Below are 13,750 nucleotides of genomic sequence, written 5' to 3' on the forward strand. Positions count from 1 at the left end.
AAGTAACATCAGAATGCAGCGTTTTAGGGCTAAAAATATCTGCACAGAAGTCTAAGGCAATGAGACTAGGTGGCAACGCTCCAGACAGGCACCTACGCATTCAAGACATTAACCTTCAGTGGGTTACACAATATCAATATCTCGGAGTGTGGATAGATTCTAAAATGACATTCAACAAGCAAATTCAATATCTAAAGGAGAAAGCAAAATCACGACTAAATATAATGAGAGCAACCACAGGGCCCCGTCTAGGAGCGGGACACAAAGTGTTAAGAATGTTTTACATACACGCCGTTCGTTCACTAGTTGTTTATGCAGCGCCTGCCTTACTCACTCTTTCTCCTGGTCAGTGGGCAAACGTTGAGGTTATTCAAAACGATGCATTGCGAATCATAACAGGAGCTCCCAGATGGACTAAAACACTGAACCTAAGACTAGAAACCAAGCTAACGTCGATTGAAATAAGGGTAAAAGGGATCGCTGCATGCATGCTGACCAAGATATTGACTAGACCTAGAATCAGTTCACTTAAAGATATAATCACTGGAGCACTAACTCTGGACAGATGAGCCTCCAATAGCAACAGGTGGACCCATTGTGCGATAAACACCATCAATACATTCGATATAACAAACACAGTCACTGAGAAGGGTGTCGACGAAATACATGCAGACTGTTATGCAAGCCCCTTGGGAATCTCCGCCAGCAGACTTTAAGATTATGGTTGTTGAAGGAAAAAAGAACCAGACAAATCCTCATCTGCTACGTAACATTGCACAGATGCATATAGAAGCAAACATGGCATCCGACAGCTTCACTTACTTCACAGATGGATCAGTAGACCAGCAGGGACAAGAAACCGGAGCTGCAGTTAAAGCAGGAAACTCTGTAAATAGTTGGAGGCTCTCAAATGGGTGTTCGACTTTACAAATAGAGATGCTAGCCATTCAAAAGGCTTTGGAACATGCTCTTGCTGAACACCGACAACATGTTATCATACATACAGATTCGAGAACCGCCATTGAAACCTTGCAACAAGAACACATATGTGATAACATACATCTGATCACAAATGTCATATCATTAATGCAAACACTCAAACGACAAGGCCGACGGGTAATTATCAACTGGGTGCCAAGTCATGTGGGAATAATAGGAAATGATATTGCAGACGAAGCTGCAAAACTTGCAACTAAGAGAAGAAATGTAGACATTTACATACTACAGAGTCTATCACAGATTAAGAAAGCAATTAGAAACAGAGCAATGCAAAAGATGAACAGTGACCACAACACAGCAGTTGCAACATCAGGATCTGCAGGTTGGTACAAGAAACCAACTACGAACCACTTAGTTTGATGAAAGGGAGCAGTAGAGCAACAGAAGTGCACTTACATCGCATCAGGCTTGGATACCCATGTGCATGGGAAATAGGCTTACAGGTTCCGGAAGATGAGAGGAAATGTCAACACTGTGGAGAAATGCCCGACAGACCACTGGAACATTATCTAACACAGTGCACAGTTACAAACCCATTAAGATTTCAACTTAGATTCAACAGAGCAGAAGAAGTTGTTAAACACATATAGCAAAATCTTACTAAAGCGACCATACGAGTAATAAATACTCATACTCCGCCCAACTAAAACAGAAACAAGCAACACTTAGTGGGCCAGCCAGAGGCTTAGGGCCCGTGCAAGAATATCCTTGAAAAAAAAAAAATCGGGTTTAAAGAGGTAAAGTGTTACTGTGACCTCTGGGGTTCGAAGCCTGGTTGCTTGTGATCTCCTCCAGGGAGCGCCCCCGTGTCTCTGACAGAGCAACAGCGCTGACAATGGTTAATGTTGCGCACACACCACTGAAGATCCAAAACATTCCATGTTCTCCCAGTGCTTCTACTGTCATTGGAAACGTTTGGGATCCTACAAACATTCCGAACATCATTACTAAACCTATTAATGAATCAGTAATAGATCGACACGATGTAGAAAATAGTTCATTACTTAATACTGCAAAAACCGGTTGTCCAATACCGATAAATAAAATGTATATAAATACTGCAGCAAGTGGGAGCCACCAAATGTTATCAACATTCCGGGACTCCTTTATGTACAAGTATACACCATAAGCAGCCATACACAAAGAACATACAGAATAAGACAGTATTAATATGGGCTTACGTCCCACTCGGTCAATTATACAGAGGTGAATAAACGCTCCAAGGACCTTGAAGGAGCCAAATATTATGGCAGTGATGTATGGATCTAAGCTGATTTCCGTCGATTGGAAGATAGGCACTAAATATGTTGTCATAGCAAAACTTCCATTCAATGACATCAAGAGAAATAAAACTGCCACTAAACAGAACGTGCGTAGAGTTGCTGGTTCTAAGATTAGCCGTGCTTGCTGCCAAGAGCTGTCACCCCTCCTAGATTCTCCAGCGTGTTGTGTGATGCCTTTTAACTCTTCTTCAGAGTCATAATGCTTACCTCTGAAAAAGTTAAGAGCTTTCCGAGCTTCAGTAACGCGGCCCTGAGAAACAAGCCAGCGGGGGGAGTTCGGCAAGAGGAGGAGGCCGAAGAAAGGAATTGCAGATAAACCGCAGTAAACCAAGCCCATTTGTCGCCAATCGAGCTTCGAAATTCCTAGGGCAGCTGCCATTAAACTACCACTTTGTTTAGCAAGTGCAGTAGCTCCAGCGAGAGTTCCACGTACGTTCTTGTGAGCGATTTCGGCGATGTATAGACCTGTACCAGAGTCCAGGATGCTCATAATAACACCCAGGATGGTCCGACTTGTCAGGAGCAGCCAAACACTGTCGGAGAGAGCGAGTGCGAGCCAGGAAGCCACGAGGAAGGGTAGGGTCAGGAGGAGGGTCAGTCGTCGACCAAGGTTCACCAACAGAGGTCCACACACAACAAACCCAATAGTACCTCCCAGGTTCACGAGGCTTCCTGCAATGGTGTTACGGATTTTTAGTACAATAACTACTCCTTGAACAAATAATACAGATATATTTTGAGAAAAAACGCGATGTCTTCTGATATATTGAATTATATAGTAAGTTCAATATCCTTGTGAGTATGTAAACAAATTAATATTATTCTACGTGATATACCATAAGTTTATAGCCACTCTCCAGTAAGAAATAATGGTGGCAGGAATGCTCAGTCTGTGGGATAACCTATTGGGATTAATACATTAGGAGAACTACTAGGGACTTGTACTGTACTAAATTAAAAATTACTGTATGCAAAATTAATTCAACTAAAGTCACTAGCTAGGGTCATAAATCCTAGCTCCTCTTTTCCTAATGACACTGTGGGCTGTAAGGGGCAGGTGGGGTCCCTAAGGATGAATGGAGAAGTTGATTGAAGATCCACAATTCACCTGGAGACAAGTTTCTCACATCAGCTTGTATTGTTAATACAAGGATAAGATTTAATAATTCAGTTCTATAAATGAACACTGGTTCTGTTTAAATCAGGGATCTAAACATGTACACAGTCTGTCCTTGCACCATAACTATAACAGCCAATATTTTCTATACTAATAATCACAACAATTTATTGTAGAAGTATGATATATTTGAATATGTGGACAAATGACCTTAAATGTGGTCAAAGTACTATTAACTAAGGACAAGAGGTTATATTCAATATGATAAACTTATATTATAAATTAAAGATAGCTAAGCAAGCAATTATTAACTTAATGTATATTATCAATTATATACAAATATATTCAGTTTATATGAAGAGATCCAGTTAAGCTTGACTTGACTTTTCTTAGACAAGGGGACACTCATGAGATTCTGAATCTCATGAGTGTCTTTTTACTGAAAAGAGGTTCAGTCGTTACTGTATTAATAAAACTTACTGAAATATGAGGCGTTGCTTCACCATGTAACGACAAACAGACTTATTGGATATATTAAAGTTACACAAGCATACAATAGGCCAATTAATATACCAAATAACATTCAATATACTTATGACTGAATGCCGAGTGCCGTCTGACAAGTGGCCAGACTGATAACTCTCTCCTGTAAAGTTCAAGCACTATATTTTATTTCACAGCTTTGTTGTATATTGTTCTAGTAGCGATGCTAATTGATTATGTCCTTAATTGCGTTTGCAGTAGGCTAAGATAGGTGGTGATGATGGAGGTGGTATCAGGTGGGTGAGCTCCACTCTACACTCTTTAGATAATGTACTAGAAATTTTCCTTGTAGATATTGTCCAGGTACTCCCCCAGTTCTAGAGAGTAATCACTGGTGATAAAGATGTGTTATGTTATTGTGGTGTCCTTTACCAAATAATGTTCGTAAGGCACCGTATCACTTGTTCACTGTTTGTAAACACGGGGGGGGGGGGGGGGTTCTGCCCCGGGGTGCCCCTGTAGGTCGCTTCACTCCCTAGTTTGGCTCCTTCCCCCCTTGTGGGGAGGGTAGCCTTCAATACATATTGATTTATTATTTTTACTGTCTAGACATATGATTGAGATAAGATGTGATTAGAATATAATTAGATGTAAGATTATAAGTTTTTTTTATTTTTTTTTTTACATGCAAGCATGCAAGTTAAATTACATTAAAACAACAAATTGAAACATAACAATACAAAACAAGAAACCGCCGGCCAGAAGGACCGGCAAAACAACAATTACCAAAACTGGAAAGGTTACAGAAAATGCAGGATAAAAACACAAAAAGATACAAAACAGAAAATAGGCACAAACAAGCAAGCAAACCAAGAACATAGCAACAATTTAAAACAGTTTAGCAGTATGAAACAAAACAGACAGAAGCGCCAGCCTGAAGGACCGACAACAAAGCACAACAGTATGAACAAAATGAAATATAATAAGAAAGCATATCACACAACAAGCCAATAACAAACAAAATAAAATAAGACAATCACAACACGTAAGCATAAGAGAAAATACATAGGGCACAGTAACAACACAAAAACAAATACATGAAGAAGAGCACACACACCAAACCACCCGCCTCGCCACAAACAAGGGAGAGGCACGGGCACAAACTACCAGATGGCAAACAAACAGCCAGAAGGGCACACAGTACAAGAGTAAGCACAATAGTAGAAAATCACCTGACATACTTGCCCGGAAACTCGTCCCGAGGGAACCGTACATGGAACGCCTCCCAGCGCAACCACTGCCAAGGGCCCTGACCATCCATCGGGAACGCCATATCATCCGGGACATCGGCAACAAACGCCCGCAAACAGGGTACCCAAATGGTATCACTCCTGACCCGAGGGTCTGGCCCTTGCTTCGGTAAGGGGCGGACGTGTTGCATCGGCGCTCCAGCAGTTTGGTGTTGTTTGCCCGTTTCGGCCGGTTGGGGGCGGGTGTGTCTCTGCTCGCCTGTGCTGACGTGGCGTTACGATGGGGGTCCCTCTACCCCCAGTCGTCCGGGCTCAGTCTGTGGGACTAGAGTTCTCTGTGCGGGCTGGTTACCCGGAGATTGCCCTGGCTTGTGAAATGCTCTCTGTCCCTGTGTTTGCGATTTATGGGGTCGAGTTGGTAACGGCCCGTAGGGCAATTGTGAAGTTTGCAGAGGAGGTGGCGTATCGCGATTTTCTCCGGCGATACGAGGGGCGGACTCTGCCCCTGCCGGATGGTGCGGGCACTGTCACCCTCTCGGATAGAAGTGGTGCACTTACTTACATCAGTGTGCATGGGGCTCCCTTGGAGTTTCCAGAGGCTCTGCTACGGCGGTATTTCGGGCGGTTTGGCGCAGTTGTTAGTGTGAGAGTGAACGTGGTGTCTTCTAGTCCTCTTAAGGGTGTGAGGTCTAACATTCGCACCCTGGGCATGAGACTCCGGGCGGATATTCCGTCCTCTGTGCGCCTTATGGGGTTCAACGTTCGGGTGTTTTACGCCCGTCAGCCGCGGACGTGTTATCGTTGTGGTCTTTTGGGCCATCAGGCTGCTGACTGTTCTGCGCCTCCTGTTGCACCAGTGAACCTCTTCAGTGAGGAGGATTTTCCGCCCCTTCCTGTGGGGGATGATTCGGTGGGTATGGACGTCTCTTCGGCTGAGGAGGTGCCCTCTGTAGCAGCTGTTGCTCCGCCTGTTGCGCCCCCTGTTGTTGCCGCATCTCCTCTGGAGGTTGTGTCCTCGCCTAGTGCTCCAGCTGGTGTCCCTGAGCCTCTTTCGCCTGCCGTTTGCTCGGTCCCCTCGTCTTCCAGTTCTTCCTCTGCTGTGTCTGTCCCGGTCCCTGCACCCTCGCCGTCTGTCCCGGCTGTGCTGGGAGCTGAGGTGGATCCAGAATTCCCTCCTGTGCCTGGCCTGGTGCCCCGTGTGGTTGAGGAGGCTGCCGTGCTGCGGCGTGCGTCGGTTCGCTCGGTTGGTGCTGCGCGGGTCGCTGAGTCTGCCTCCGGGTCTGATGATGTGCGGCCCGAGCCTAAGCGTTCCCGGCGTTCTTCTGCGTGGGCTGATGTTGGCGAATTCGACGAGTGTCGTCCTTCCGTTGACGGTGGCGTGGCTCCGGATGTGGTGCACACTACGGTGGTGGCGGAGGTACACTTGCCTGAGGATGCCGGTGCCGGCGTTTCGGCCTCAACCTCTGGTCCGGTGTCCGAGGGTCCTGCTTCAGGTGCGTTGCCTGCGTCGGATGGCTCCGGTTCTTCGTGGGCGGTGGTTCCCCCTGCTGTAGTTGGTGGTGAGCGGGGTGGCCTGGTAGTGATGTTGAGAAAGGATGCTCGCTCTGGATGTTCTGTGGCTCCTTCCTCGTTACCCGTTTCCTCGGCAGCGGTCTTGCCGCCTCTTCCGTTTCCTGCAGTCCCTTCCGTGTCTCCTGCGGTATCCGTGGAAGTGCTATCGTCTCAGCGTCCGACACCTGCTCCGATGACGAAGGCGTGGCAGGTTCGGCGACCCTCGTCTGCTTCTCCGGTGTCATCTGCTTCCTCGAAGGGCGTGGTTGGCGCTCCCCGGCCTCGTTATGCGACTTGCGTCAGTGACCTTAGGCATTGGCCGATGCCGCCAGATATAGATGTTCCCGAGTTTATGATACCCGCTCGAGCGCGGGGGGTCGAAAACCCTACCGACCTTGAAGATCTAGTCTGGGAAGCTTACAAGGCGAAATATCCTTATGATCTTTTCCCGGAGAAGTACATTTCTCACGAGGTTCCTCGCAAGTGATTTCTATGTATTTTGTGTTGCCTGGTTGTGGGGTGTGTATGTGAGTGGGGTGGGTATTGTTTCCCGGTTCCTGCGTGCTCCGGTTTGTATTGTGGGTTTTCTTGTATGGCTAGTGGGGGGGTGTGCGGTTCCTGTGCGTTTGTGTGTTCGGTTGTGGATGTCGTGTGCGCTTGCTTGTCATATTGTGTGCCCTTCAGGCTGTTGGGGTGTGCTCTTTGTTATGTGTGCATTATGTGTTTGAGGTGTTAGCAGACTTGTTTTGTCTGTTTCTCGCCTCTATGCTTCCCTTATGTTTGTATTACGCTGTGTTTATATTTATGTTTGTATATGCATTTTTTGTTTTGTGGTCAGCCCTTCTGGCTGGTCGTCTTCTTGATTTGTTCCTTTGTCATTGTTCATGTGTGTGCTTTGTTCTTTTGTTCTATGTTATATTTGTTCTGTTTTTATTGTACATTATACGCAGGCTTGCATGTAAAAATAAAAATAAAAAAAAAAAAAAAAAAAAAAAAAAAACTCCTGACCCGAGTGATCGGCACACGCTCCCACACCAATGGAACTGCCCCATCCTGAAAGGTCAGCGCCTCCTCGCAGACCGGTAACGCAGCAATCCGCAACCAGTGACCCAACGGCATCACAGACTGGTAACACGTCCCCCAAGCCCCCAACGTACTTCCTCAGAGGAGGGAGCCGGACAGAAGGCACCACCACAGGGGCACCAGCGTCCACGGCACACCACTCGACGACTGCCAGGAAACCGAGCTGCGCACATCCTTCCGCAAGGTCACCACCAGGCCACGCCCAACCCTATCATCCCCGGCAGCGGAGGCCACCACGCTCCACCGCGGAGAGGCCTCCGATGGAGAAGGAACAGCAGGCACATCCGAGACACGGACACCATTGTCAGCAGGCACATGGACTTCCGCCACCACTAACTGCGGAGCCAGCGACGCATCCGGAACCACTCAATCCACACCCGAAGACCCACAGTCACTAAATTCCCCAACATCGGCCCAGGCAGACGACGAACGCCTGGAATGTTTGGGCACCGGCCTGAGATCGTCGGAGCCGGAAGCGGTCCCAGAAACACGGGCACCACTAGCCGGACGAACGGACGCCCGCCGCAGAACGGCAGCAGCCTCGACCATGGGGCAACCGGACCACACACATCAAGGGGGCCCCACAGCCACCCCAGCACCCAGCACAGACGGGACCCGAGGCGAGGGTGCAGGGCCAGGCGCAGCAGCTGAAGACGGGTGAGCAGATGGCGATGCCTCACAGGGAGCAGCAGGGTTAGTGACAGGAGCAGGAGTAACATCCGACGGTACTGCAACATCCGGAGGAGGGTCAGCGACAATCTGGGGAACGTCGGGCGACGCTGGGGGAGCCTCAGCAACTAACGGGACGTTCACCTCCTCACCCCTGGAGTCCTCGTCCAGAGGGAGCGGCGGGAAATCCTCTTCCCGGAACAAGTTGACTGAAGCACCCAGAGCCGCATCGCACCCGGCAGCCTGATGCCCCAACAGGCCATACCGGAAACAGGTACGAGGTTGCTGGGCATAGTACACCCGGACGTTGTACCCCAGAAGCTGGACCGAAGATGGAATATCCGACCGCAGGCGCATCCCTAAGGTGCGAATGTTCGTCCGCCTACCTGCATACCTCCCTGAGGAGAGCGTGTTCACCCGCACACTGACGACCGCTCCAGACCGCTGAAAGTAACGTCGGAGAAGGTCCTCGGGAAACTCCAGGGGCGCCCCATGCACACTGACATAAGTCAGGGCACCACTACGGTCCGAGATGGACACAGAGCCGGCACCACCTGGCAACTGCAACGAACGCCCTTCGTAACGACGGAGGAAGTCACGATACTCCTCCTCCTTCACGAACTTGATAACAACCCGGTGGGCAGTTACAAGCTCAATACCGTAAATGGCCATCACAGGGATACGGAGCATGTCGCACATAACCATCTCTATATCCGCATATCCAGCACAACCAGTGAATTCCAGGCCCACATAGTTCACACGCTTAACAGGAGGAAGGGGGGGCTACCCATGGCAAGCTCGCTACGTCAACAGCAGCCAGGCAACAACAGCAGGGGGGGGGGGGGGCAAAGACGCCCACACCCCCTGGCGACGAAAACGGCAAACACCCCAAACTACCAGAGGCCAGACGACACGTCTGTACCTCACGGCAGCTCATGGTGGACTCTAAAGATTATAAGTAGTACTTGCTTGTACTATTAATTCTTATTAAAGATGTGATCTAATCCGTACTGGAAATTGATTGAATGTTCCAATACTTTTTTAATTAAGATATTCTTCTCGAAGCTTCTAGATCTTTGAGAAATCCTGTACAGTCACGTAGGCACCTATAGGGCCCTATGTTCTCCGTGATCATAGTGACATTGTCATCTAGGATCCAGATGTATAATGAATCTGTAGTGATTTTGAGATGATTTTGATATTGATTTTGATGTAATTTATATATGATTTAAAAATAATACATTTCTTAGATAATAATATAGATATAATGGGTAAAATTTGGCACACAGTCACCCTGGTAGGCGTACTGTACGATGACCAGTCACAGCCAACCTGGTGAACGTATTGTATCATCAGGGTCTTCCTACCAAAGAGAGTTGCTTCTGACGAGTTCAGGAAGAGGTCGTGTGTTTCCGGATCCGTCATCAGTGGCAGCGTGATCCCTGAAAATCCCATTATCACACCGACAGCTAATTTAATGGTTGCCACAACCAGGACTGCAAACACCTGTGTAAAGAAAAGTAGACCAGAGTTTCTTAACTTAGAAAGTTTCTTAAACTTTCTAAGAAACTTTCTTAGAAAGTTGAACTTACTCTCTTAACTACCTCGTGGTGTAGTGGTTAAGACACTCGCCTGGCGTTTCGCGAGCGCTTTGTCTTCCCAGGTTCGTATCCTGTGTAAGATTTACTGGGCGTCAATCCTTAACAGTAGCCTCTGTTTACCCAACAGTAAAAAATAGATACCTGGTTGTTAAACGATTTGGTGGGGTCGTATTCCTGGGAATATAGGATAATGACTTGCCCGAAATGCTACGCGTTCTAGTGGCTGTACAAAAAAGAACTCTTCAATAAACAAATAAAAAAAAAAAATGGGAAGAGGGATAAGTATTATACCTAGTCGGAATCGGAGGCTTCGTCAGTAACAACTTTTACAAATGGTTTCAGTTCTGGCTGGGCTGAAGAGCTGTACAACAGTGTAAATCAACATTTTATCTTTATACATAAATTAAAAAGACACTTAGCTTACAATTTAAGAGGTGGTATATATTGGTAAAATAATATTGAAGTAATGACAATAGTAATACTAACAGCAGTATTAATAGTAACAGAAATGTTTGTCGAAATTTATAAATTTGATTCATAATGTACGTGTTTATATTTTAAAGAAATTAATGAATATTAAGCTTAAAAAAAGCTTGTGCCAATCATTGAATATTATATGAGGCAAGATAAGATGATGAGGGAACAGGTAGAAAACGGAGATGATGAATGGGGGAGGTAGGACGAAGGAATAATGGTAAGGCGAGGGTGAGAGGATGAAATTTGGGGAGTGAGAGGAGAGGGGGATAACAGAGTGGGGAGAGAAGGCTGAAGAGAGAAACTCAGACCCGGACCCGGCTGGGTTCCCCTCTAGTAAACTGTTATAAAAACAGCATGGCTCTGTTTGTCATAAACGTGGAATAAATTTAATATATACCTATCACTGTAACCATTTTCACTCCATTACTATCTACATCGCTGTAATAAGAAGGTTGTGCACCGGAATGCAAATCTATCTTCTGAACATTTCATGTGCATGTCAATATCTAAATAAACTGTTATTTAAACAAAGGCTAAATTCTACACACATTTTGTTGCACATTTCTTGCCAACTGATTTCATGAAGAGGAAGCGGAGGTTGGGAGGAGGGTGTGAAGGTCAGGAGAGGGGGGGGGAGGAGCCTAGCAGCGACCACCCTATGAGATTAAAAAAAAAATGATTACCAATTGCCATTCAAATAGTTGTGTGAGGTTAGGGCCAAGTGGCAGGCCTCCAACCTTGAACACTCAATCTTATACAGATAGATTAAAAGAACAAATTAGAAATACAAATTGGTTATATTTCCTGCACTGAAAAATTTGCAATACGTTGGATGATGCTGCTCAAGGCAGATGATAACGTAAAATATTAAATAATGGTGATGGATCCAAGAAGATAATTTTTAGTTACTGTAATATAGATTTTGTTTTGGGATGCAGTTATTTTGAATGTGTAAATGCCATTAGTGAAAAAAGTATATTCAAATAAATGTTAACGAAAAGTTCGTTAGCGTTGGTAAGAAGTAAGTCAAATTGGGTGATAAGTAATTGAGAGTAAGAAACTTTAAGAGATTTCCTCAGACTTCAATTTAAATATGCATGAAACCTGCGTGAATACGTGTTTAACAACATTAAAACAGTAATGCATACCTGGGGGGCTATCGCAGGCCTAGAGTCTTCATGAAGCAAGTTTTGGCGGGAGTGTCCCTCGGGCGAGGTCTGTTGGCTGTTCGCAGTTACACTTCTCGTGGACTCTGCTGTCTGAGCTGAAGGACCATAGGTAGTTTCTTCCTTCTTGTAGCATATAGTTTGGCAGGTAGATGACGAGGAATTCCCACTAGCTTCCTCTAAGTCGTACTTCATAATGTTAACTTCATGCGTTCCTGTGATTTTTTTGTAATTTTTATATGGTTAATACAAATCTATAACATGTTCCTTACAAGAGAAGCACAGTGCATGAACAACCAAGGTTGCATCGCAGTTTTGTAATAGAATAATTACGTTTGTGAAGTTATTCGTTGGAAGATTGTTTATTATCTCATTTGGTATATTGGAACTTGGGATTTGACTACTATAAAGTTGTATACCAGTTTTTAGATTAAGGTAATAGTATTAAGAGGGTGGATGGCGTTTAGAGGTTCGGCCGAATGTAATTAAAAAATAAACTCAAAATACTGGAGTACCAGAGTTCAGAAATCCTTATACGGCTAGAAGTTGATCTTGAGATGACGGACGAGCGTTTAAAGATTTTCTGGAAGGACAAAACCAAGAACTGGATATGAAATAAATTAAAACCTGGTTATTCTTGCGAGCGTTGAGAGTCTGCTAGACAAATTTGATGAAGAATAATGGCGGACAGCTCTTATAATAAGCTTCTCCTAAGGTAGATGTTACGCTGCAGATGTTGAGCGCCACTGGAAGCGGTACCTGGGAAAGTCTTATTTACTCCTAACGAAAAAAATAGTAAGCTATATTAGATTCTTAAGGCAGAGAGCACGGTGTAAGGACTGGTGGGAACAGGTACTGTGTTAAGACTGGCTCGGAGGGACGCCATCCAGGCGGGTGTGCTGCTGCATCTCATGACTGCTATAATAAAGAGGTCATCACACGTGACGTCATTTTCTTAACAGGGTAATGATAAGCGACCATTATTTCTATTTACAATTTTGGTAAAGACTACCTTCGAATTTGCTTTTTCCTTTCCCCCGCAGTCTGTTAGGTAAGGAAACTAGGTCAAGTTTAACTTTGTGTAAGAGGCCTAGTCCATGATGTGGCAAGGCCCAAGACTAATTACACATTTCACACACGCATCGTAATTTTTTGGACGTTCAGATCAGTCTGTTTAAATTGCTAAATATTTTTTAATACAGATAATTTCTTTATTCTGTAAATATCTCTTCCTTCTTTTTAGATGTTATCTTAATATTTGGCGTTTGGATGTATCGTTATCGAAAGTGCGAGAACGGGTTGCGTTATCATGCAAGTTTCATCAATGTAACACAAATAGTGGCAGATTAATACAATACTTGTATTTATATAGGGTGGTGTTAGTTTTTTTGGTAAATGCCTGAATCCGCACTACAGAATTACTAATATGGGAAGCATTTTACTAGGGTGTACCGTGCAACATAAAATATTCAGCCTATTAGCCAATTCGTGAAAAGTTGATTATATATATATATATATATAATATATATATATATATATATATATATATATATATATATATATATATATATATATATATATATATAATATATATATAGCTTATATATATATATATATTATATACATTGTATAGTAATATAGTTGGAAGTAATATATGTGTAGTAATCGGGACTCATTACTGAAAGTTGTCGAAGAACTATTTATATGAGAGTTTGGTGTTTCATGAGGCTTCCATAGTGTTATATGCGAGCTTGGAGTTTGAAGGCTCCAAAGTCTTGCTAGTACTCGGATATTGTCAAAGATTCTGACTAAGTCGGTAAGTAAACATTTCTGATTGCCTAAGCGCAAATGATTTATAGATTCTGAAGACATTTTGATACCAGTGTTTTAAATACTGATTTACCTGTAATGGAAGCATTTACAATATGAACTTCAATTTCATCAAGGTATGTGTAGTGCTATATTTAAGGAAGACAAATTATGGGGAGATAAGAATTGCTTGTGATGTATTTAGAAAACTGAACATACCCGTTAATAAAGTATATTGATTTAGCAGTTACAGGGTTTTTAA

The 13,750-nt window shown here is 44.5% G+C and overlaps 2 protein-coding genes across 3 annotated transcripts in view; one reads left to right on the plus strand and one right to left on the minus strand.

Moving 5' to 3' along the window:
• The window catches only part of LOC123770738 (mucin-2), a 44,883-nt gene that overhangs the window by 13,073 nt on the left and 18,060 nt on the right, over positions 1-13,750 (plus strand). The window contains exon 1 of one of the 2 annotated variants that reach the window (XM_045762877.2): positions 13,417-13,495. The exons of the other annotated variant lie outside the window; for it this stretch is intronic. The gene's annotated coding sequence lies outside the window, so the exon portion shown is untranslated. Of the gene's footprint in view, positions 1-13,416; positions 13,496-13,750 lie in introns of those variants that run through there. 2 annotated transcript variants of the gene reach the window in all.
• LOC123770874 (facilitated trehalose transporter Tret1) lies at positions 1,729-13,052 on the minus strand. Its single transcript, XM_045763051.2, has 3 exons — positions 11,662-13,052; positions 9,803-9,941; positions 1,729-2,954 (listed from the first exon to the last, which is right to left on the minus strand). The coding sequence occupies exons 1-3, from the start codon at positions 11,872-11,874 to the stop codon at positions 1,729-1,731; spliced, it is 1,578 nt and encodes a 525-aa protein (XP_045619007.2). The 5' UTR covers positions 11,875-13,052.

This window comes from Procambarus clarkii, chromosome 56 (genome assembly GCF_040958095.1).
Source record: "Procambarus clarkii isolate CNS0578487 chromosome 56, FALCON_Pclarkii_2.0, whole genome shotgun sequence".
Taxonomy (NCBI): domain Eukaryota; kingdom Metazoa; phylum Arthropoda; class Malacostraca; order Decapoda; family Cambaridae; genus Procambarus; species Procambarus clarkii.